Below are 26,412 nucleotides of genomic sequence, written 5' to 3' on the forward strand. Positions count from 1 at the left end.
AAATATAAAAATTTTAAAAATTGTTTAAAGAGCAGCCACGTCTCCATAGTGATAATTGTCAGGCATTGCCCCAAAGAGCTTTAATGCGTTATTCTCAAACAGTCCTTCCACTTCAGCCTGCCAAAGTGCTGAGATTTCAGGTTTGAGCCACCATGCCATGCTATGCCCATTTTTCAGATGAAGAATCGTAAGCCCCAGGAGACATCAATAATAATTGCTGCCATTTGTTGAGCAGCTAAATAAATAACTTTTTAAACCATATAATTTATTTATTTATTTATTTATTTATTTTTTTTTTTGAGACAGGGTCTCACTCTGTTGCCCAGACTGGAATGCAGTGGCACAATCTTGACTCACTGCAACTTCCACCTCAAGTGATTCAGCCTCCCAAGTAGCTGGGATTACAGGTGTGCACCACTACCACCCAGCTAATTTTTGTGTTTTTAGTACAGACGGGGTTTCCCCATGTTGGCCAGGCTGGTCTTGAACTCCTGACCTCAAAAGTGTGGGGGAAAGAAAGAGAGATCAGACTGCTACTGTGTCTATGTAGAAAAAGGAAGACAAAAGAAACTCCATTTTGATCTGTACTAAGAAAAATTCTTCTGCCTTGAGATGCTGTTAATCTGTAACCCTAGCCCCAACCCTGTGCTCGCAGAAACGTGTGCTGTATTGACTCAAGGTTTAATGGATTTAGGGCTGTGCAGGATGTGCTTTGGTAAAAATGTGTTTGCAGCTTGGTAAAAGTCATTGCCATTCTCCAGTCTCAAGTAACCAGGGACACAATGCACTGCGGAAGGCCGCAGGGACCTCTGCCCAAGAAAACCTGGGTATTGTCCGAGATTTCCCCCACTGAGACATCCTGAGAGATGGCCTCGTGGGAAGGGAAAGACCTGACCGTCCCCCAGCCCGACACCCATAAAGGGTCTGTGCTGAGGAGGATTAGTGAAAGAGGAAGGCCTCTTTGCAGTTGAGATAAGAGGAGGGCATCTGTCTCCTGCTCGTCCGTGGGAATGGAATATCTCCGTGTAAAACCCAATCGTACATTCTATTTACTGAGATAGGAGAAAACCGCCTTATGGCTGGAGGTGAGACATGCTGGCGGCAATACTGCTCTTTACTGCACTGAGATGTTTGTGTAAAGTCACACATAAATCTGGCCTACGTGCACATCCAGGCACAGCACCTTTCCTTAAACTTATTTATGACACAGAGTCCTTTGCTCACATGTTTTCCTGCTGACCCCCTCCCCACCATTACCCTATAGTCCTGCCACATCCCCCTCACCGAGATAGTAGGGATAGTGATCAATAAATACTGAGGAAACTCAGAGACCAGTGCCAGTGCAGGTCCTCACTTGCTGAGTGCCGGTCCCCTGGGCCCACTTTTCTTCCTCTATACTTTGTCTCTGTGTCTTAGTTCTTTTCTCAGTCTCTCGTCTCCACCTTGCGAGAAATACTCAGAGGCGTGGAGGGGCAGGCCCTCTTCAAAATGATCCACCCAGCTCACCCTCCCAAAGTGCTGGGATTACAGGCATGAGCCACCATGCCCAGCCACATATGACTTGTTTCTAAATAACTTATTTAACTAACACCACATGTTTTTATGACCCCCTATTTTACAGATGAGAAAAAAGAGGCAAGAGAAGCAATACCAGTTGCTTAGGATTCCCAGCTACCAATTAGTGGAAGCAGAATTTGAACCAAGAGAGTCTCTGGAGCCCTCGTTCCCAATCTCCTCTTCTTCCTCTCCATGTCTTTCTTTCTCCCCCTGCTCCCAGGCCTCCTACATCACACCCTTCTGGACAAAGTTTCACATCTGTCATTTTCTTTTTTGGGGTGGACAGAGTCTCACTCTGTCACCCAGGCTGGAGTGCCGTGGCGCAATCATGGCTCACTGCAGCCTCAAACTCCTGGGCTTGAGGGATCCTCCAGCCTCAGCCTCCCAAGTAGCTGGGACTATGGGCATGTGCCACCACACCTGGCTAATTTTTTAATTTTTTGTAGAGATATGGGGGGTGGGGGCATATCTGAGATTTTTAAACCTTCCCTGACTGCCGTGAGCATTTCTGGGTAGAAGCCGCTCCATGCCCTTACTTTGCTGGCATGAGTGCTGGACAGCAATTTGGCAACATCCTCTAGACCACAAATGTGCATGGCCTTTGGCCCAGTAAATCGGCTTCTGGGAATAAATATGACAGATACTGTCACATACATGGGAAATGCCATGGACATGATGACCCAGGGAAGCACAGTTTGCAAGTACAAAAGGGCTGGAAACACCCAAAAAGCCCATCCCCTGAAGACAGTTTCAAAAATGATGGTGCATTCGTGTAATGGAATAGTACACATTTGTGAATGAATGAATGAGGTAGCTCAATATATCTGCCTATGGGAAAATCACCAAGATATGTTGCGAAGTGAAAAACACTTTGCAACAATGAGACAGAACAATGCTACCATTTTATTTTTTAATGGGAGAGGGAAGTATAAGGAAATGGATTCATATTTGCTTAATTACACAAGCTTCTTGATGATCCTTTCGGATCCAGAAGTTTGAAAACCACAGCATCAAGAGGATGCCCATTGGGCATGGTGGCTCACGCCTGTAATCCCAGCACTTTGGGAGGCTGAGGAGGGTGGATCGCCTAAGTTCAGGAGTTCGAGACTAGCCTGGCCAACATGGTGAAACCCCGTCTTTACTAAAAACACAAAAAAATTAGCTGGGTATGGTGGTGCAGGCCTGTAATTCCAGCTACTTGGGAGGCTGAGGCGCAAGAATCACTTAAGCCTGGGAGGCGGAGGCTGCCATGAGCCGAGATCACGCCATTGCACTCCAGCCTGGGAGACAGAGCAAGACTCTGTCTCAAAACAAACAAACAAACACACACAAAAATAAGATGCCCATTGGAGATCTCCATTCACTATTTTATCAGATGACATTTCAGCACTTGAGTGAAGAAAATGTCTACAACTGGTCCAAACACTCAAGGAATTTAGACTCTTGACAGAGAAACACACAGAAGCAAGCAGATGTGCCCCAAACCAAACTTGCTTTTTCTTCTAAGCCTGCTTCTTCAGAGCAGCCTCTGACCCTCCAGGGCCCTGAGAGGAGTCCCTGGAGCCACAGGAGCTTGGGAGCCCAGAGAGGTGGGGGAACCCCAGATGGTGACAGCATCGTCCAGAGGAGGAACATAACGATGGCCACAGATTCCCAGTTTGGAAATAACTCAGCAAAACAAGAGTGACAGAAAATTCAGAGATTTCCAAGAGACTAGCCTCCATGTTTCCATTTAGAAATTCACCTACATACATCCAGGGTGAGAGACCCCAAGCATCAGATGTGTCATACACAAGCATCAGATCCAAGTTAGAGAGGGCACCCGGGGACAGAAACCTCCAAGCCAGCCAAAAGCCAAAGGAAGGATTTTACAGAAACATACAGGAATGTGGGGCTGGGCACAGTGGCTCATGCCTATAATCCTAGCACTTTGGGAGGCCGAGGTGGGAGGATCGCTTGCGGCCAGGAATTCAAGACCAGCCTGAGCAACACAGCGAGACCCTATCTCTACAACAAATCTAAAAACTAGCTGGGCATGATCACATATGCCCGTGGTCCCAACTACCCAGGAGGCTGAGGCAGGAGTTGAGCCCAGGAGGTGAAGGCTGCAATGAGCAATGATGGCGCCACTGCACTCCAGTCTCAGTGAAATAGTGAGACCCTGTCTAAAAAAAAATAATAAAAATAAAAAAGATATAAAGACGTCAGAGAACAGGGACCAGAGCTGTTAGTCAGTCTCATGGAGACCCTGGCCAGGACAGACACCTCTGGGGACCAGGAAGTCTCTCAGGTTCTATCTCTGAGGGTTTGGCTCTCTGAGTCTCTCTGTCACCTCTCATTTCTCTCTCATCTCGCTCTGTCTATGCTGTGTCTCTATCTCTTTCAATCTCTCTCTGTCTCTGTCTCCCAGCCCTTATCTCTGAGTGTGTCTCTCTGTTTCTCTCTCATTTCTCTCTCTCTTTCTCTCTCTCTCTTTCTCTCTCCCTCCCTCCCTCCTCCCCTCTCCCTACTGCAGGTTGGTCCATAACCCTTATCTTCCCCAGACCTGATGGAGTTCTGATATTAACCTGTTTATGTTCTGTTTCCCTCCACTAGAACACAGTCCTCATTAAAGGCAGAGATTTTTGTCTGTCTTATTTTCTGCTGTATACCCAGCGCCTGGGATACTGGCTGGCTCAATAAATATACGTTGAGTGAAGAATGAATGAATTATCATTCTCATGAACATTATTATTTGATGGCAACTGTAAAGCAACAATAATAATAATTGTCACTGCCACTGCTGCTATTGTTGGTATATTTGCTTTTTATTTAGTACAAACTATATCCCCGAAATTGAGCTAAGCATTTTCTTGTTTAAGTTTTACAGACCACGGTGTGAGGTAGGTACTGTTAGTATGCCCTTTTTTCTTTTTTTTTTGAGACGGAGTCTCGCTCTGTCGCCTAGGCTGGAGTGCAGAGGCCCGATCTTGGGTCACTGCAACCTCCACCTCCCAGGTTCAAGTGATTTTCCTGTCTCAGCGTCCCTAGTAGCTGGGATTACAGGCATGTGCCACCATGACGGCTAATTTTTGTATTTTTAGTAAAGATGGGTTTTTGCCATGTTGGCCAGGCTGGTCTTGGACTCTTGACCTCAGGTGATCCTCCTGCCTCCGCCTCCGAAAGTGCTGGGATTACAGGCGTCAGCCACTGCACCTGCGCCCCCAGCCCCCAGCCCCCAACTTTTTTTTTTTTTTCTTTTTGAGACAGGTCTGGTTCTGTCACCCAAGCTGTAGTGCGGTGGCGCGATGGTGGCTCACTGCAGCCTCTAACTCCTGGGTTCACACAGTCCTCCTGCCTCAGCCTCCCTAAGTGCTGGAATTCAGGCCTGAGCCACCGCGCCCTACTATGCCCATTTTTCAGGTAAAGAATCTGAGTGCCCTCAAGGAGAAACCACTTGCCCAACATGAGCCCAGGTCTTGTCTGACCCCAAAGCCCATGGGTTTAGGCTGCGTGGAAGGACAGCCTAGTGGGCTCAGGATCTGTCCCATCACGAGTTGGAACCTCAGCTCTGCCACTCGGCAACCGCGAGCGGTTAGTAAGTTGCTGAATCTCTCCGCGTGCCTCCGTTTCCTCGCCTGGAATGCGGGCGACCTCACACAGGAAGCCGCCCCTTCTAGTGCGCACCGACGGAGCGAGCGCGCGTCTGCAGCGGGACTGTGCGCTGGGAGAGACCTGCGCAGGCGCAGGCGCGCGGGGAGGGCCAGCCTGGGTGGGCACCGCACCCCCCGGCGCCTGGGGGGACTGGCCGCCAACTCCCCTCCGCTCCAGTCACTCGTTTGGAGCTTGAAGAAGTGGGTATTCCCCTTCCCACCCCAGGCACTGGCGGAGCGGCCCCCCGGGGATTCCAGGCCCTGAGCTCCGGGAGCTGGACTCGCAGCGGCCGCGGCAGAGCGAGCGGGCACCGGGAAGCGAGAAGGAGACGCCCGCCGGAGGCCCAGCTGCCCGGAGCAACTGGCATGGCCCGAGCCATGGCCGCCGCCTGGCCGCTGCTGCTGGTGGCGCTACTGGTGCTGTCCTGGCCACCCCCAGGAGCCGGTGAGTGACCCCCGCGCAGTCCAGTGGCCCCTGTCTGGCTCCCAGCTCCGCATCCAGGCCAGGTACTCGGCCCCCTGGGTTCCCGAAGATGACGGCGCCGCCCGGCGCCACCCACCCCCCATCTCTGCCCCAGGGTTGGAAGGAACAGGGTGCGAGGGCAGGACCCTCCTCTTGGCCACCCGGAGAGCGGTCGGAGTTGGGTTTAGAACTTCCTCGAAATTGGCAGGAAGACGGAGCGAGGGCAGGACCCTCCTCTTAGCCACCCGGAGAGCGGTCGGAGTTGGGTACAGAAATTCCTCGAAATTGGCAGCAACACGGGGTGGGCACAAGACCCTCCTCTGGGCCTGCTCGGAAAGGGGATGGAGTTGGGTGCGGAAATTTCCCAAAAAGGCAAGTGAATCTCGGAAAATCAGCAGATGGTGACGCATGCCGGATTACCTTACCCAGGTTCCTGCTCAGCATACCCAGGCCATAACTCAGCAGCCTGCTGGCAGGCTGGGTCTGGACGGAGAGGATGGTTGATGTTGGGGAGGAGGACAGTGGGTGACACTTGACACCATTACCCCTCTGACCCCCAATGTCTGACTCCAAGGGCCTGGCCATTCATTCATTCTTTCATTCTTTTTTTTTTTTTTTTTTTTGACACAGTCTCACTCCATCACCCAGGCTGGAGTGCAGTGTCCTGCTCTCGGCTCACTGCAGCCTCCTCCTCCCGAGTTCAAGCGATTCTCCTGCTTCAGCCTCCTGAGTAGCTCGGATTACAGACATGTGCCACCATGCCTGGCTAATATTTTTGTATTTTTAGTAGAGACAGGATTTCACCATGTTGGCCAGGCTGGTCTCAAACTCCAGATAAATATATATATTATATATTATTATTATATATTATATAATATAATAATATATAATATAATATATACTATTATATATTATAATATGTAATAATATATACTAGTATATATTATAATATTATATACTAGTATATATTATAATATATACTAGTATATATTATTATAATATATACTAGTATATATTATAATATTATATATTATAATAATATATACTATAATAATATATAATATGTATATTATAATATATGATATATATTATATATTATAATATATTATATATATTATAATATATAATAGAATATATAATATTGTATATTATAATAATATATAATATAATAATATATAATATTGTATATTATAATAATATATAATATAATAATATATAATATTAGATATTATAATAATATATAATATTAGATATTATAATAATATATAATATTAGATATTATAATAATATATAATATAATAATATATAATATTAGATATTATAATAATATATAATATAATAATATAATAATATAATAATATATATTATAAGAATATATAATATAATAATATATATTATAAGAATATATAATATAATAATATATATTATAAGAATATATAATAGAACAGTATTATATATTATGAGAATATATAATAGAACAGTATTATATATTATGAGAATATATAATAGAACAGTATTATATATTATGAGAATATATAATAGAACAGTATTATATATTATGAGAATATATAATAGAACAGTATTATATATTATGAGAATATATAATAGAACAGTATTATATATTATGAGAATATATAATAGAACAGTATTATATATTATGAGAATATATAATAGAACAGTATTATATATTATGAGAATATATAATAGAACAGTATTATATATTATGAGAATATATAATAGAACAGTATTATATATTATGAGAATATATAATAGAACAGTATTATATATTATGAGAATATATAATAGAACAGTATTATATATTATGAGAATATATAATAGAACAGTATTATATATTATGAGAATATATAATAGAACAGTATTATATATTATGAGAATATATAATAGAACAGTATTATATATTATGAGAATATATAATAGAACAGTATTATATATTATGAGAATATATAATAGAACAGTATTATATATTATGAGAATATATAATAGAACAGTATTATATATTATGAGAATATATAATAGAACAGTATTATATATTATGAGAATATATAATAGAACAGTATTATATATTATGAGAATATATAATAGAACAGTATTATATATTATGAGAATATATAATAGAATAGTATTATATATTATGAGAATATATAATAGAATATAATAATATTATATATTATAAGAATATATAATAGAACATAATATTATATATTATAAGAATATATATTATGTATTATTATATAATTGATAATATATTATATAATAATATATTTCTTAATAAATATATATTAAATGTATTATATATTATAACATATATTATTTATATAATAAATATATATTTTATTATACATTTAAAGAGTAAATAAATGACATATTTTATTATTTATTTCTATATTTTGTGTATATATATAGTGTGTGTGTGCATGTATGTGTGTGTGTGTATGAGAGAGAGAGACAGGGTCTTGCTTTGTTGCCCAGGCTGGAGTGCAGTGGTACAATCCTGGCTTATTGCAAACTCGACTTCCCAGGCTCAAGGGATCCTCTCACTGTGGCGTCTGGAGTAGCTGGGATTATAGGGGCTCACCACCACACCTGGCTAATTTTTTTGTATTTTTGATAGAGATAGGGTTTTGCTATGCTGCCCAGGCTGGTTGCAGCCAAGCACAGTGGCTCATGCCTGTAATCCCAACACTTTGGGAGGCTGTGGTGGGAGGATCACTTGAGCTTAGGAATTCAAAACCAGCCTGGGCAATATGGCAAGACCCCATCTCTACAAAAATAATTAACTAAATAAAAATTTAAAAATAGAAAAGAATGCATAGGACCATGTTTATTAGTGTCAATAAGCACTGTCACATTTTGAGGACCTACTGTGTGCTAGGGCCCTTAGCAGAAAGATTTTTATATAGGACCTGGGGGATTAGAGGTCAGTCTCTGACCACCCAAGTTCAAATCCCACCTCTGCCACTAAACCTCTGTATGACTTGGAGGACACTATACTCTGTGTCAGTTTCCCTGTCTGTAAAATGATGTTAACAGTAGTGCTTACCTCAGGGGGGCTATTTGAGGATTAAATGCCAAGATATCTGTGAAGCACCCAGAATAGCCCCTGATCTGTGTCAGCACCCTGTGAGTGTCCACTGTTCTAAGTCTCATTTTACAAACTAGGAAAAAGAATCAGAGAGGTTAAGTAACCGGCCTGAAGCTTCACAGCAGAAAACTAAAGGGACCCAAAACTCCTGGGCTATAATTGCCTTCCTCTCGTGCCTCGATCCCCCACATTCTTCCAACCAGGACCCACCCAGAGTAATAATGCAGCGTTTCATGGATTTGAAGACCCAGGATTTCTCCCCGTTTTCTACATTGGGGATATTCTAACCACTAATGGCAAGTTGTGCTGTAAATGACAACAGTCATGGTATGTGAAAGCTACGACACTGGTGGGATGAAAAAGTTCTGGGCCAGGTGCAGTGACTCATATCTGTAATCCCAGCACTTTCGGAGGCCGAAGTGGGAGGATCACTTGAGGTCAGGAGTTCAAGACCAACCTGGCCAACATGGTGAAACCCCATCTCTGCTTAAAAAAAAAAAAAAAATACAAAAAATTAGCCGGGTGTGGTGGTGGGAGCCTGTCATCCCAGCTACACGGAAAGCTGAGGCAGGAGAACCGCTTGAACCCCAGAGGCAGAGCTTGCAGTGAGCAGACATCGCGCCACTGCACTCCACCTGGGAGACAGAGCGAGACTCCGTCTCAAAAAAAAAGAGAAAAAAAGAAAAAGTTCTGGAGCTATATAGTGGTAACGGTTGCACAATATCGTGAAATGTACATAGTGCCACTGAACTGTATGCTTTAAATGGCTTAAATGGTAAATTTAGTTTTTTAACCACAATATTTACCACAATTTTTTAAATCAATGATATTGAGATTGAGGGAAATACGGTAATAATAGAAGAAATACGATAATAAATAGCCAAAGTGAAGGAGCACGGCCAAGTTGCAGACCATCCCAGACGCCCTTACCCTCCTCGCCTGCCATGGCCCCAACTAGTGCCCCAGTCCCCCCTCCCCCCACACCCCACCGTCCACCGGGGCTCCAGGGCCCCAGCGTGCAAGTGCACGCCCAGGTGCCCGGGGTCCTGGAGCCCCTCCCTATCTAGCCCAAGAACGCCCCGGGTCTGACACTTTCTCTTCGGTTCTCCGCAGGGGACGTCGTCGTGCAGGCGCCCACCCAGGTGCCCGGCTTCTTGGGCGACTCCGTGACACTGCCCTGCTACCTACAGGTGCCCAACATGGAGGTGACGCACGTGTCACAGCTGACTTGGGCGCGGCATGGTGAATCTGGCAGCATGGCCGTCTTCCACCAAACGCAGGGCCCCAGCTATTCGGAGTCCAAACGGCTGGAATTCGTGGCAGCCAGACTGGGCGCGGAGCTGCGGAATGCCTCGCTGAGGATGTTCGGGTTGCGCGTCGAGGATGAAGGCAGCTACACCTGCCTGTTCGTCACGTTCCCGCAGGGCAGCAGGAGCGTGGATATCTGGCTCCGAGTGCTTGGTGAGCAGGAGGTTTTGGGGAGGCTGAATGAAAGGCGGAGACTTGGTGGGAGGATCAGGGAAGTTGGCAAAGAGCGCGGAGGCCTGGGAGGGAGGGAGATTCCCTCCACAGCAGATTCCCTGGGGACAAAAGGAGGGGGCAGCGCAATGATGGGGGGTGGGGTGGGGGGAGGTGAGTGGGGGGAGGGGCTGCAGGGCAGGAAGAGAGCAGAGATCTCAGGGAGTAAGGACCCCCAAGCCTGGGATCAGAAAGCCCTGAGGGAGGGGGAGGGGTATATTGGAAAGGGAGCTGGGAGGGGACTGGGAAGGAAGGGAGGAGGCCTGGGTGGCCTCTTCTGGGTCCCTCCTTTCCTCATCTGTAAAAGGGTTGTGACAGTAGCATCACCCTTGGAAAGCTGTCCTGAGTGTCACTACTGCCTAGGAAAGAGTCTGTCTGCCCCCTTGGACTGTGTACCCATGAGGGCAGAACCGGGGCTATTTTGGTCACTGCTGGGCCCCAGCACTTTCCACCAAACAATATTTATTGAGCACTTATTATGTGCCATTCTAAGAACTTTACCTGCATATTCTCATTGCCTATGATTCCATCATTATCCCCTGTTGACAGACAAGGAAACTGAGGCACAGACTTGCCCAAGACCAAAGGTGCAGCCTTAGGGCAGCGGCGCTTCACCGCTGGCCCATGTGAGTTTCTTAGAGCTGTCGGTTACTGTTACTTTATCTGGTAAAGGAGAAAGCTGAAACAGACAGACAGGAAAGCAAGGATCCTGATACCTAAGAGAGGAGGGGATCATGCTTTCATTTTCATGAGCTCCATGAAGCCCTCCTCTTGGAACTTGAGCAAGAAGTCTCTGTGCCTCAGTTTCCTCATCTGTGGGATAGGGATCACCATGAAGATTCAAAAAAATTGACGCTTTTTTTTTTTTTTTTTTTTTTTGAGACAGTTTAGCTCTGTCGCCCAGGCTGGAGTGCAGTGGTGTGATCATAGTAGGTCCTCACTGCAGCCTGGAACTCCTGGGCTCAAGGGATGTTCCCACCCTCCCTGTAGCTGGAATTACGGGAATGTGCCACCATGCCCAACTTGTTTTCTGTTTTGTTTTGTTTTTAAGCTTATGTGCCAAGAACTATTCCAGGCCTGTGCATGAGAAACTCATGAAATGTCAAGGGCTTGGAACTGTGCCTAACACACAACACCCAACCAAAGGCAGCTCTTGTCACTCCAGCAAGCCTGGGATTCTGGGTATCATGGTTTAGGATGAGGGTAAAACAGAAACAGTGAGTCAAGTTAAGGACAAGTCTTCGGTAAATAATACAGGTAATGATGGGGAAGGAAGTTCCAGGTTTGGGAATCACCAGGATGATGATTAAGAGATGGTCAAGGTGGTTTTGGAGTCAGACTATGTGAAAGCCCAGCTCTGCTGCTTACAGCTGTGTGACCATGGGCAAGTCACCTCCCTTCTCAACTTCAGGGCTCAGGCTTCCTCTCCTCCACTGAGCCCCAGACTAGGATAACCCCTTTGGGTTTCCCCTTCCCAGCCCTGCCCTCTCCGAGTCATCACTGCCTAGGAAAGAGTCTGTCTGCCCCCTTGGACTGTGTACCCATGAGGGCAGAACCAGGGCTATTTTGGTCACTGCTGGGCTCCAGCACTTTCCACCAAACAATATTTATTGAGCACTTATCATATGCCATTCTAAGAGCTTTACCTGCATATTCTCATTGCCTATGATCCCATCATTATCCCCTGTCGGCAGACAAGGAAACTGAGGCACAGACTTGCCCAAGACCACACAGCTGCTCAGGGACACAGCTGGGGTTTAAAACATGCCATTCTGTATCCTTTTTTTTTTTTTTTTTTTTTTTTTTGAGACAGAATCTCACTCTGTCGCCCAGGCTGGAAGGCTGGAGAGCAGTGACACAATCTCGGCTCACTGCAACCTCCGCCTCCCGAGTTCAAGCAATTCTCTGGTCTCAGCCTCCCAAGTAACTGGGATTACTGGCGTGTGCCACCATACCCTGGCTAATTTTTAGTAGAGACAGTTTCTCCATGTTGGCCAGGCTGGTCTCGAACTCCTGACCTCAAGTGATCCACCCACCTCAGCCCCCCAAAGTTCTGGGATTATAGGCGTGAGCCACCCCGCCCAGCAACCATGCCATCCTGTACCCTTAATGAATGCCCCCTTCTACCACGGAGGGGTTCGTTGAATGACCTGTTGCTTTTGTTCCTCTTCCCAGCAAAGCCCCAGAACACAGCTGAGGTTCAGAAGGTCCAGCTCACTGGAGAGCCGGTGCCCGTGGCCCGCTGCATCTCCACAGGGGGTCGCCCGCCGGCCCAAATCACCTGGCACTCAGACCTGGGCGGGATGCCCAATACGAGCCAGGTGCCAGGATTCCTGTCTGGCACAGTCACTGTCACCAGCCTCTGGATATTAGTGCCCTCAAGCCAGGTGGACGGCAAGAGTGTGACCTGCAAGGTGGAGCACGAGAGCTTTGAGAAGCCTCAGCTGCTGACTGTGAACCTCACCGTGTACTGTGAGTGTGCCCAAGTCAGCGATGGCATGAACCCCTGCCAGGCTGCCCCCACCACTGTCTACACTGACTCCCCAAGGCACTGTAGGCATTGCTTCCATCATCTGCACCGGGTCCCCTGACTCCTATCTACACGACCCACCCCCATTGTCTGCACCAGTTCCCCTGGGCCATAAACAACACTGTCCCTATTGTCTACACCAGTTTACTTGGGCCATAGTCAATGCTGGTACCCAGATTGTCTGCCCTGGCTCCTCTAGCCGCTGTCTGCACGGATACCTGACACTCTGTTGACTCCCTTGAGCACAGTCTACACTGCCCCTAAACTGCCTACACCCACTTCCCCAGGCAAGTATCCACAGTGACCCTCCCCACATTGCTACACTGGTTGTTCTGGCCACGATCAACACTGCCTCCCTTATTGTCTACACCCACTCCCTTGTCCTTTTCTTTCTTTTTCTTTCTTTTCTTTTTTTTTTTTTTGAAATAGAGTCTTACTCTGTCACCCAGGCTGCAGTACGGTGGCACGGTCTTGGCTTACTGTAACCTCTGCCTCCCAAGTTCAGGTGGTTCTCCTACCTCAGCCTCCCAAATAGCTGGGATTAAAGGTGCACACCACCACACCTGGCTAATTTTTGTATTTTTAGTAGAGACAGGGTTTCACCATGTTGGCCAGGCTGGTCTCGAACTCCAGACCTCAGGTGATCTGCCTGCCTCGGCCTCCCAAAGTGTGCTGGAATTACAGGCATGAGCCACTGTGCCGGCTTTTTTTTTTTCATTTGAACAGAGTCTCGCTCTGTCACCCAGGCTGGAGTGTAGGGGCATGATCATGGCTCCTACAGCCTCAACCTTCCAGGCTCAAGTGATCCTTCTCCCTCAGCCTCCCAAGTAACTGGGACTACAGGTGCAGCCACCATGCCCAGCTAATTTTACAATTTTTTTCTAGAGACAGTTTTGCTATGTTGCCCAGGCTGGTCTCAAACTCCTAGGCTCAAGTGATCCTCCCGCCTCAGTCTCCCAAAGTGTTGAGATTACAGGGGTGAGCCACTGCACCTGGCCCCTTGTCCATTTTCTACACTGCCTTACCATCGTCTACACTGGCTCTCCTGGGCCACAGACAGCACTAACCCCATTGTCTACACCACCTATTTCAGCCACCAGCTGTGGGGTGTTTTCACTGTCTCCCATGGTGTCTACATTGACTCCTATGACCACTGTCTACGTAAACACCCCACTTTTTCTACACCGGTTCTCCTAGGCACTCTCTAAAGTGCCCCCCGACACTGTCTACACTGACTCCCTGGAGAACTGTCTGCATTCACCTCCCACATTGTATCGACCAGTTCCCCTGAGCCACGATCGACTGTCTCCGCCGGGTGCTAGTTGCATTGATCTTCCACATTGTTTGTGCTGGCTCCCCTAAGCAGTGTCTGCAGAGTCCCCCAGTGTAGTCTCCATGCCCCTCTGCCCAATATTGTCTACACTGGCTCATCTACAGGCTATCCAGTCTCACCCCACATCACCACACTGGCCTCCTTGTGTTCTGTCTGCACAGCCCCTGACAGCATCTGTCCTGATTCTCCTGCACAGCGTTACCTCCACCAGCTCCCTCACGGCATCATCGACATTGACACCCACACATTTATCTCCACTGACAGCCCCAGGACTCTCTAACCAGTGCTGTCTAACAGAAATAGCATGCAAGCTGCATATAGGATTTTAAATTCTCCAGCAGCCACCCCATTAAAAAATTAAAAGAAAGAGGCCAGGCATGGTGGCTCACGCCTGTAAACCCAGCACTTTGGGAGGCCGAGGCAGGTGGATCACCTGAGGTCAGGCATTCAAGACCAGCCTGATCAATGTGGTGAAACTCCGTCTTTACTAAAAAATACAAAAATTAGCCAGGCATGGTGGCGGGTGCCTGTAATCCCAGCTACTCGGGAGGCTGAGGCAGGAGAATCGCTTGAACCTGGGAGGCGGAGCTTGCAGTGAGCGAGATCATGCCATCACACTCCAGCCTGGGCAACAGAGCAAGACTCTGTCTCAAAAATAAAAAAAGAAAAAACAAGAAAAGAAAGAGATGAAATTTATTTGTTTATTTATTTATCTATTTATTTATTTGAGACGGGATCTTACTCTGTCACCCAGACTGTGGTGCAGTGGCACAGCTCACTGCAGCCTCAACCTCCTGGGCTTAAGTGATCCTCCCACCTCAGCCTCTAGCTAGGACTACAGGCGTGCGACACCATGCCCAGCTAATTTTTGTTTTTGTTTTTGTTTTTTTGTTTTGTGATGAAGTCTTGCTCTGTCATCCAGGCTAGTTTGCAGTGGCGCGATCTCGACTCACTGCAGCCTCCGCCTCTCGGGTTCAAGCAATTCTCCTGCCTCAGCCTCCCGAGTAGCTGGGATTACAAGCCCTGGCCACAGTGCCCAGCTAATTTTTGTATTTGTGGTAGAGACGGGATTTCGTTATGTTGGCCAGGCTGGTCTCAAACTCTTGACCTCATGATCCACCCACCTTGGCCTCCCAATTGCTGGGATTACAGACGTGAGCCACCACACCCGGCCTATTTTTATTTTTTCTGGAGACAGGATCTCCCTATGTTGCCCAGGCTGGTCTCGAACTCCTGGGCTCAAGTGATCCTCCTGCCTCAACCTCCCAAGGTACTGGAATTACAGGCATGAGCCACTGTTCCTGGCCAAAATTAATTTTTAATAATTGCCTTTACTTACCCCAATATACCTAAAATATTATTTCAACTTGCAATTGTTTTTTTAAAATTATTCTTGAGATCTTTCCCATTTATTTTGTCCTAGTAAAGCCTTTGAAATCTGGTGTGTATTTTGGCCTGGCTATATTTCGAGTGCTCAGTAGTCACTTGTGGCCAGTAGGTGCCATATTGGACAGCACAGATCTAGACTAAGCTCCCACATCGTCTACACTGGCTCATCCAAATACTGTCTACACACACACACAGGCCTGTCTTAATTTCGTCAGCTCCCGGGGACACACTCTATATGTGGGGGTGATCTCACCCCCACCACAACATTTTCAACACTGGCCCGACAATATAGCATCTGCTGTAATATTCCAACACCCTGTCTACACTGAGCCCATCAGTAATACCCACACAAGCTCTTCTAGGCATCATTCATACTGTTCCTCCCACCATTGTCTATACTGCTTACTCCCCGCCAGGCAATTGGTACACAGATTCCCTCAGGTACTGTCTATATTGGAGTCCCTCAACACTGTCACTGGGTCTGAGCAAGGAGGAGATCTACACTGACTCCTACCCCTCGCCCCCGAAAAAAAACCCTGTCCCATTGGCCTGTCCCCCGAGGACATTGAAAGGTCTTCGCTGTCAATCACGTATGGGATGGCCGAGCAGCAGCCTAGAGCAGGGTTATCTGGGACTCTTTCCTGCAGGACTTGTCAGAGCCTTGAATACACTGCTGTGTGTTATGAGTGGTCATTGCCTATGAGTGAGAAAAGGAGGAGGCCTTTTCCTGCAGGACACCCAAGACATGCCTGGTCCAGGCTACCCAGGAAAGCTAGTGGAGAAAAGCAGCCCCTCAGAAGCCCTCTCCATGTCCCCACTGACCAAGGACTCCCAGGCTTCTGCTCTCTGCAGCACCCCATCTACCTAGACTCCTCCTAGGCCTCTCCAGCTCCCGCTGTTTTCCAAATATCCTCAGGCCTTTTCCTGCAGTGTCGTGAATCCCACGTAGCCCCAGGCCCCCCAGAGGCTGCCAGTCTCTGAACCTCTGTGTCCATTTCCTGCAGACCCCCCAGAGGTAACCATCTCTGGCTATGATAACAACTGGTACCTCGGCCAGAATGAGGCCACCCTGACCTGCGACGCTCGCAGCAACCCAGAGCCCACAGGCTATAACTGGAGCACGTGAGTCCTGGGTCTCAGGGAGGAGGGGCTGGGGGTCTGGATTTCTGGGACTGAGGGAGGAGGGGCTGGGGGCCTGGACTCCTGGGACTGAGGGAAGAGGGGCTGGGCCTGGACCCCTGGGTCTGAGGGAAGAGGGGCTGGGGGTCTGGACCCCTGGGTCTGAGGGAGGAGAGGCTGGGAGCCTGGACCCCTGGGTCTGAGGCAGGACGGACTGGGGCCTGGACTCCTGGTCTAAGAGAGGAGGGGGATTCAGAAAAGAAAAAAAGAGAAGGAGGTTGACTTCGGCTCACCCAGTGGGGGGCATCTCTGTTTTGACATCTCTGTTTTGCAGTTGAGGAGTTTAGCAGGTGGTTGAATCCTGGCTGGTGGATGCACCTGCTTTTTGGGGTGTGCCTGCTCTGTGCCCGGTACTTCCCCCGAATCCCACGTGACCCCATGCTGTGCACAGTCAGCAGCTGTTGCCATGCCCAGGTTAAAGACCAGCCACAAGAGGGCAGAAGCAGCCCTTGAATCAGCGCCTGGCTCCAAAGCTGGTCCTCCGCCTCTTGGCCAAGCTTGTCTAACCTGCAGGCCGCATAATTTGTAAACTTTCTTAAAACATTACGAGACTTTTGTTTTGCAAATTTTTTTAGCTCATTAGCTATCGTTAGTGTTAGTGTATTTTATGTATGGCCCAAGACAGTTCTTCTTCTTCCAATGTGGCCCGGGGAAGCCAAAAGATTGGATACCCCCACTCTAGACTGTAACCACCTCACCATCACCTTGTGTAACCTACTTGATTATCTCTGGATGGAGCAAGTACTATATCCCCATTGTCTAGATGAGAAAGTTGAGGCTCACAGCAATAAGATTTCCCCAGATTCATACTGAGGCTTAGATCAAGAGCAAGGTAAGAAAAAGGCAAAGAGATAATACATAATTTTATAATACATAATTTTACATAAATTACATAATTTTACTGAACCGCCTTTTTTTTTTTAAGAAGGGGCTCTGTCGCCGAGGCTGGAGTGCAGTGGCGTGATCATAGCTCACTGCAGCCTGGACCTCCCTGGGCTCAGGTGATCCTCCCACCTCAGCCTCCTGAGTAGCTGGGACTACAGGCACACGCCACCACGCTCAGCTAATTTTGTTGTATTTTTTTTGCAGAAACAGGGTTTCGCCACATTGCCCAGGCTGGTCTCCAACTCCTGGGCTCAAGCAATCAACCCACCTCAGCCTCCTAAAGTGCTGGGATTACAGGCGTGAGCCACCTCGCCCAGCCTTAGGTCTTTTTCCTTATTACAAAAATAACTTGTGTCCACTGTAGAAATATCAAACAATTTAGTTATAAGCAAAAAGAAGAAAGTAGCGCCTATAGTCAAGTATACCCAGCCACCTCCAGAAATACCCAGTGACCCCTTATTATACATCCTTCTGTCTTTTTTCTCTCTGTTTCTAAACAAAGACTGGAATTATGCTGTACATATAATTTTGAAACTTTTCGTCTATCTTGTGAATACCTTTCCGTGTCAAAGCACATAGATCCACAACTCCATTTTCCCCCACATTGTATTAGGAAGACTGTCAAACATACAGAAAAATCACAGGAATTTTCCAGTGAACACTTAAGATTCCACCACGTGGATTCCCCCGCTAACATTTTACTGTGCTTGCTTTATCATGTTTCTGTGATTGCTTCAGTCCCTCTATTCATCCATCAATCATATTATGCATTTCAGAGCACCCCCAGCTCCCCTGGTTTTTTTGTTTGTTTGTTTGTTTGTTTTGAGACAGGGCCTCACTCTGTTGTTCAGGCTGTAGTGCAGTGGCACAATCACAGCTCACTACAGCTTGAATTCCTGGGCTCAAGCGATCCTCCAGCTTCAGCCTCACAGATAGCTGGGACTACAGGCACACGCCACCACGCCTGGCTAACCTGGCCCCTTTTTTAATGTTGCTGGGATTCCACCACTTTAAAAAAAAAATTTAAAGAATAGAGACAGGATCTCACTATGTTTCCCAGGCTGGTCTTGAACTCCTGTACTCAAGCAATCCTCTCACCTGGACCTCCCAAAGGGCAGGGAAGGGATTCCAACATATGTGGATGTCATCAGTTATTTAACCAGTCCCTAGTAGAGGACACAGATGTCATTTTCCATTTTCAACTCTGCAAATGCCATGGTGGTGACCATCCCCACTGGTCACTTGTCAGCAGTTGTCCGTGGAAGGAATTGCCAGTCAAAGGTTTTCAACTGGTGTGATGGTGCCTTTACCGTCCTGCCTCAAAGCACCACAATTCAGGCTCTTGAGCCAGATAGCTGCGTTTGCATCCCAGCTCTGCAGAGCACCCAAAGCCTGATGCTTCCATCTCCTCCACCTCTGTTCATTAAACCAGTGCTCCTTGACTACTTACTGTGTGCTGGGTGCAATTAACCAACATACGTTGGTCGATAAATAGACCAAATTTCCTCCCCATATAGAGCTTCCATTCTAGTGGTGAAAGAAACAAGAAGCAAGATAAAGTGTGTAGTGTGTGTGCAATGGTGATAAATACCGTGGAGAAGATAAAGCAGAGAAGGGAATGGGACTGGGTGCCGTGGCTCATACCTGTAATCCCAGCACTTTGGGAGGCAGAGATGGGAGGATCACTTGAGGCTAGGAGTTCGAGACCAGCCTGGCCAACATGGCGAAACCCCACCTCTACCAAAAAAGATACAAAAATTGGCCCGGTGTGGTGGCATGCACCTGTAGTCCCAGCTACTCAGGAGGCTGAGTTGGGAAGATTCCATGCACCCAGGAGGTGGAGGTTGCAGTGAGTCAAGATGGTGCCACTGCACTCCAGCCTGGGTGACAGAGTGAGACACTGTCTCAAAAAATAATAATTAAATAAAAAGGGGATGGGAAGGGTGATCATCACAGTTGAAACAGGGTGGCCAAGTGAGGTGTTACTAAGGTGACATCCCAGCAGAGGCCTGAAGGAGATGAGGGTGAGCTCTGCGGGTACCTAGGGGGAAAGCATTCCGGCAGAGGGAACAGCATGGGCAAACCCATTTCTATCCATCAGTCCCAGCATAAGCAAACACCCTGGACGCCTAACTGGAGAGTTTGAGGACCAACAAAGAGGCCACTGTGGATGCAGAAGCGGGAGCAAAGGGGAGAGTAATGGAAAACGTGGGCAGAGGTAGCAGGGGCCAGATCACGTGGGGCCTGTGACACTTCTGGAAGACTTCGGTTTAACTCTGAGCCAGGCTGAGCCGCCAGAGGGTACTGAGCTGAGGGATGGGAACTGACTTAGGGTTCACAGGCGACCTCTGGTGGCCATATGAGGAACAGACGAGGGGGCGAGGGCAGAAACGGAGCCCAGCGTGGAGGCGGCTGCTGGGGGCCGGGATGCACAGCGCCAGAGCAGAGAGGTAGCCGTGGAAGCCCTGAGGAGAGGTGGGATTCTGGATCGATCTTAAGGCGGGGCCGACATGATTGGCTAATGGGTTGGGTGTGGGCATGAGAGGAAGGGAAGACTCGGGGGGCCTCCAGAGTTGCTCTCCGCTTATGCTATAGAGGGCGTGAGGGTTTCTGGGCACGTAGTGAGTGCTCAATCATTGTCACTCCGGACCTGCAGCAGAGGCCACCTCCTCACCTTTCTGTCTCTCCTAGGACCATGGGTCCCCTGCCACCCTTTGCTGTGGCCCAGGGCGCCCAGCTCCTGATCCGTCCTGTGGACAAACCAATCAACACAACTTTAATCTGCAACGTCACCAATGCCCTAGGAGCTCGCCAGGCAGAACTGACCGTCCAGGTCAAAGGTGAGGAACTCCCTGGGTGGGGAGAGCAGGGACCAAAGGAAGAGGTCGAGGCAGGGTTCCCTCTCTAATGCTGTCTGGCTCCCATCCTTCTCCTAAGCCTTCTCACAAAAGGACCAGTGGGGCCAGCTTTACTCCCCTGTTAACTCCATACCTATATCACTGGTACCGTTGTTCAGCTGCCTGGATACACTCCCTCCACACACACAGGTTGGGATAGATGTGGAATCCCTCTCTCTCAGGGACTCAGGCCTTTCCAAATGTATTAGGCAGACTGCTATCAATTGCAATTGACAGAAACGCAAAGTAGTCTAAGCAAAAAAAAACAAACAAAACAGGACTTTATTGAAAATTCACCTTCAGGTATGGTTAGATCCAGGGGCTCCAACCATGTAACCCAGGAACTTTTATTTTATACATCTCTTGTCTCTGCTTTTCGTTATACTGGCTTTATTCTCAGGCAGGCTCTGAAGCAAGGTGGCCCTCAGCAGCGACAGGCTCACATTCTACCAGAATGGCAACAGCAGGAGAAAAAACATACCACTTTCAATAACTGTAGCCAAAGTCCCAGGGCTGGCTCTCATTGGCCCAGCTTAGGCCACAGCCCACCTATGAACCAATCATAGCAGACAGGGAGAATGGAATATTCTGATTGGCCAGGCCTGTGTCAAAGTCCCATTCTAGGCACCAGAGGGTGGGATCCATTCCACCTGAATTAAATAGACTGAGGCAGTGGAGTGGTGGCTCCCTAAGGAAATTCAAGATGCCATTTCAAGAATGAGGGATAAACCCCAAGAATTTCCTTACCTAAATACCTGTTTCCTTCTCTTTCAGAGGGACCTCCCAGTGAGCACTCAGGCATATCCGGTAACGTCATCGTCTTCCTGGTTCTGGGAATCGTGACTTTTCTGATCCTGCTGGGGATCGGGATTTATTTCTATTGGTCCAAATGTTCCCGTGAGTTCCTTTGGCACTGTCATCTGTCTCCCTCGAGTGAGCATCACCAGAGCTGCCGTAATTGAGCACCTACTATGTGCTGGGCTCTGTGCTGAGTCCTTCCCGTGTGCCTCTCACTGAATCCTCACCCCACTGCCATGAAGTTTCCCCCGTTTGACTCATGAGGGTGCAGAGCCAGGGAGTCTTGTTCACTGGTTCATTGATTACATTTACAAATATTATTTACAGAGTGGGAGAAGAGCGTATAGGGTCTTAATGCCATGGTAGGGACTTTGGAATTTAATTCAGGTGATGTGGGAGTCCCTGCCAGATGGATGGAGGGTGAAATAATGCTTAACCCCTCAGCCTTACTCCATCTGCCTTGTTCAGGAGTGACTCCTAGGAGGAGGTGGCAGGAACTGGCACCTTTGATCCTCAGCTCTAAAAGGGCCTGATGCTTTCACACCTCAAGAGATTTGCACAGGCCGTTCCCCTGCCTGGTGCACCCTCCCATGGCTCCTTCTGGAGAAGTGTGCCAGCTAATTCTATAATCAGAGGAACGATACTTTGCTGAGCACTGTCTACATGCCACTTTCTATGTATAACCCCCTCGATTTTAATTTTTAATTTTTTTATTATTTATGTATTTATTTATTTATTCTTGAGACAGGCTCTCACTCTGTCGCCCAGGCTGGAGTGCAGTGGCGCGATCTCGGCTCACTGTAGCCTTCACCTCCCAGGTTCAAGCGATTCTCATGCCTCAGCCTCCCGAGTAGCTGGGATTACAGGCACGCACCACCATGCCCAGCTAATTTTTGTATTTTTAGGAGAGACAGGGTTTTGCCATGTTGGCCAGGCTGGTCTCGAACTCCTGGCCTCCTGTGATCCACCCGCCTCAGCCTCCCAAAGTGCTGGGATTACAGGCATGAGCCACCACACCTGGCCTGTACGATCTCCTTGAATGCTCACAACCACCCAGCAAAGTGGTTCTCCCGTGAGCCCCATGTTACAGAGGAGGAAGTATTTGCTTTGAGAGATGAAGTTACCTGCCAATGGTCAAACAGCTGGAAATGGTTGTTGGGGAGAAGAAGCCAGATCTTTGACTACCAAGCTTTTCCCTCAACCACTAAACAAAGCTGCTCCCTTACATCCCAGGCGGATGCTGCCTCATCCAGGAAGCCCTCCCTGACCCCCAAGCATGAGCCAAGCATCCACTAGGCTCTCCCACTCCAGCCTTGCCCATTCTGGGTCATCACCGTGAGGGACTTGTTTGTCGTCCCCAGTGGACTGTGAGCCCCAAGAGAGCAGACCTGAGGCTGTCACTGTCATGACTGTGTCCCCAGGACCGCCTACCACTGGGCCGGGCATAAAAGAGGCACTCGAGGAAGTGTTTGCTGAGTGATTCAATGTGTCAACTCCAGAGCCAGACTGCCTGTATCTGGGCCCTAAAGCTACTGCTTGATTAGTGATGTCACCATAGGCAAATAGCTTAATCTGTATGACTCAGTTTCGTCATCTGTAAAATGGGGTGATAGTACCTAATAATACAGTAAAGCACTTAACACAGCAGGTGGCACATTGTAAGCCACATACTGGGTATGTATTAGCTATGATTGTTATTGCTATTATTACTATTATTGTTATTATTAACATAAACTGCACAAGAGCAGGCTTTTTTTTTTTTTTTTTTTTTTTTTTGAGACAAGATCTTGCTCTGTTGCCCGGACTGGAGTAGTGCAGTGGTGTGATCTTGGCTCACTGCAGCCTCAACCTCCCAGGCTCAGGTGGTTCTCCCACCTCAGCCTCTCGAGTAGCTGGGATTATAGGCATGCACTCTCACGCCTGGCTAATTTTTTATATTTTTAGTGGAGATGGAGTTTCATTGTGTTGCCCAAGCTGGTCTCAAACTCCTAGACTCCAGCAATCCACCCACCTCAGCCTCCCAGAGTGCTGGAATTATAGGCATGAGCCACCACGCCTGGCCAAGAGCAGGCATTTTTATCTGTTTTGTTCACAGCTGTGTCCCCAGCACCTAGAATGTACCTGGCACAAAGTAGACATTTACCATTTGCTGAATAATACTACTATTTGCTAAATAAACCCCTGTTGAATAGTCTAGGAAACTGAAACACAGAGAGGTTAAGTCACTTGTCCAAGTTCACACAGCTCCTAAAGGACAGAGATGGAATTTGAACGCATCCATCTGGTTCTAGAGCCCAGGCTCGATATTTATGGATATTTAATAACCAAGTGAATAACTGGATGGCTAAATCCTTAAAAAGCACACCCGCCATCCCTGTCTGACACACGTGTATACCATTAAGGGAAATGGCGCCCCCATGTAATAGCAGAGGCAGAACTTGACATTTTCAGGGCCCTGACACTCAGGCGTGTCTTCTTCCCATGCTTCCCAGCGTTATTCCTTCCTGACGACTTCCCCTCCTATTTCCCCAGGTACGGAGCATGCCAGCGCCTTGGCTAATGGGGTAAGTGCAGTGTTGGAGCTAAGGAGGGTGTGGGGTCTGCACAAACTACAGACCAGACGTCTTCAGATGCCCACGGCCCGGCCTCAGGAGCCTGGGTCTTTTCTCCTGGTGCCTCGAGCAGCATTTCCCAACCCTTCCTGCTGGGCGGAATCCCCTGTAGAGTTTGCTAAGATGCAGCCCCAGACAGTCTGATCTGTGATGGGGCCAGGGAATCTGCATTTTAACATCCGCTCCCTCCCCTCCGCCCCCTGCCCCCTCAATTCCACCCATGGCCACAGCTTGAGAAGCACTGCCCTGGCTTCCAGGGAGAGAGGAGGGGACGGGCCTGCAATTCTTTGCACATGGGGCTTCAGTGGGAAGATGTTTGATTTTGTTCAAAAGAGCCCCAAGGCTAAAGTTTGAAAACCCTCTTCTAGCATGTCTCCTATTCAGCTGTGAGCAGAGAGAACAGCTCTTCCCAGGATCCACAGACAGAGGGCACAAGGTGACAGCGTGGGGACTGAGAGGGGAGAGAGACTGGAGCTGGCAAGGACATGGGCCTCCGGAGTTGGACCCCACCCCAATGGATGAAGACCCCCTCCAAAGAGACCAGCCTCCCTCCCTGTGCCAGACCTCAAAACGAGGGGGGCAGGTACAAGTTCAGAGGTCTCCAAGACCACCCTCCGTTCATTTGCTAGAAGGACTCACTAGACTCAGGAAAGCTGTTAGGCTCACAGTTACAGTTTATTACAGTAAAAGGACAGAGATTAAGATCAGCAAAGGGAGGAGGTGCACAGCACACGTTCCAGGACAGATGAGGCGACGGCTTCCATCTGCCCTCTCCCAGTGGAGCCATATAGGCAGCACCTGATTCTCACAGCAACATGTGACAACATGCAAGAAGTACTGCCAACCAGAGCAGCTCACTCGAGATCTTCATGTCCAGAGTTTTTTGTTTGTCTTGAGACAGGGTCTGGCTCTGTTGGCAGACTGGAGTACAGTGGTGAGATCACAGTTCATTGTAGCCTTGACTTCTCAACTCTAAGTCATCCTCCCACCTCAGCCTCCTGAGTAGCTACGACTACAGGTATGTGCCACCACGTCTGGCTAATCTTTTTATTATTTGTAAAGTCGAGGTTTCCCTGTGTTGCCCAGGCTGGTCTTGAACTCTTGGCTTCAAGTGATACTTCTGCCTTGGCCTCCCAAAGTGCTGAATTAAGCAGCTCACCATCCACACGGCTGACCCCATACATCAAGCCAATACCGTGTGGCCCAAGACCCCCACCATAAATCACATCATTAGCATGAACCACCCAGAGTGGCCCAAGACTCTCAGATCACCTACCAGGCAGGATATTCCAAGGGCTTAGAGATGAATGCCCAGGAGCTGAGGATAAACGGCCCGATCTTTCTTTGGGCAAGGTTAAGCCTTTACTGCATAGCAGACCACACAGAAGGGTGTGGACCACCAGAGAATTTTGGTAAAAATTTGGCCTCTGGCCTTGAGCTTCTAAATCTCTGTATCCGTCAGATCTCTGTGATTACAAGAAACAGCCACTGACCCTGGCCCCCAGAGGCTGCAATTCAGGCCACAAGCAGCTGCCTGGGGGGTGTCCAAGGAGCAGAGAAAACTACTAGATGTGAACCTGAAGAAGGTTGTCAGCTGCAGCCACTTTCTGCCAGCATCTGCAGCCACTTTCTGCCAGCATCTGCAGCCAGCAAGCTGGGACTGGCAGGAAATAACCCACAAAAGAAGCAAATGCTATTTCCAACACAAGGGGGAAGGGATGCAGGGGGAGGCAGCGCTGCAGTTGCTCAGGACACGCTCCTATAGGACCAAGATGGATGCGACCCAAGACCCAGGAGGCCCAGCTGCTCAGTGCAACTGACAAGTTAAAAAGGTCTATGATCTTGAGGGCAGACACCAGAATTCCTCTTATAAAGAAAACTGTTTGGGAAAATACGTTGAGAGAGAGAAGACCTTGGGCCAAGATGCTAAATGGGAATGCAAAGCTTGAGCTGCTCTGCAAGAGAAGATAAGCAGGACGGAGGATTTGCTCTGGACAGAGATGGAAGAGCCGGGAACAGAGAAGTGTGGGGAAGAGATAGGAACCAGCAGGATGGCAGGGGCAAAGGGCTTAAGGGTGAGGAGGCCAGTGGGACCCCACAGAGTTGGGGAGACAAAGGAACATTGGTTGCTTTGGTGGCACATAAGCTACTTGTCTGTCTCCATTGCCCAGAATCTCATTAAAACTTATTTATTGTACCTCCAGTGGCTGTGTGCAATGGGGTCTCTTGTGGAAATCAAGGAGCAGACAGGTTTCGTGTGTACTGTCACCACGTGGGATGGAACCAGAGGCATAGAAGCAAGACACTAAATGAAGAGGGCCATAAGGGCTGGGATTCCCAGGCCCCTTAGAAACAGCTGGTCTTTTTTTTTTCCTCTCCAAAAAAAATGTTTAAGAGACGGTGTCTACTGTCACCCAGGCTGGAGTGCGGTAGCATGATCATAGCTCATTGCAGCCTCTAACTCCAGGGCTCAAGCAATCCTCCCACCTCAGCCTCCCAAGTAGCTGTGACCACAG

General features: G+C 48.1%; 1 protein-coding gene across 3 annotated transcripts; it reads left to right on the forward strand.

Moving 5' to 3' along the window:
- Positions 1 to 5,244: 5,244 nt before the first annotated feature.
- PVR (PVR cell adhesion molecule) lies at positions 5,245 to 26,099 on the forward strand. 3 transcript variants are annotated; one of them, XM_054463610.2, is made up of 8 exons: positions 5,245 to 5,634; positions 9,869 to 10,216; positions 12,449 to 12,745; positions 16,530 to 16,647; positions 20,281 to 20,429; positions 21,261 to 21,383; positions 23,817 to 23,848; positions 24,265 to 26,099. In XM_054463610.2, exons 1-8 carry the CDS (start codon positions 5,556 to 5,558, stop codon positions 24,334 to 24,336), a joined length of 1,218 nt encoding a protein of 405 aa, XP_054319585.1. In that variant the 5' UTR covers positions 5,245 to 5,555; the 3' UTR covers positions 24,337 to 26,099. The 3 variants fall into 3 exon arrangements, with proteins under 3 accessions (XP_054319585.1, XP_054319584.1, XP_063514737.1); XM_054463609.2 differs by having other exon boundaries at positions 5,247 to 5,634; positions 21,261 to 21,419; XM_063658667.1 differs by lacking the exon at positions 5,245 to 5,634 and adding an exon at positions 5,668 to 5,696 and having other exon boundaries at positions 21,261 to 21,419.
- The last annotated feature ends 313 nt before the right edge of the window (positions 26,100 to 26,412 follow it).

The sequence above is a fragment of the Pongo pygmaeus genome, chromosome 20 (genome assembly GCF_028885625.2).
Source record: "Pongo pygmaeus isolate AG05252 chromosome 20, NHGRI_mPonPyg2-v2.0_pri, whole genome shotgun sequence".
NCBI lineage: Eukaryota > Metazoa > Chordata > Mammalia > Primates > Hominidae > Pongo > Pongo pygmaeus.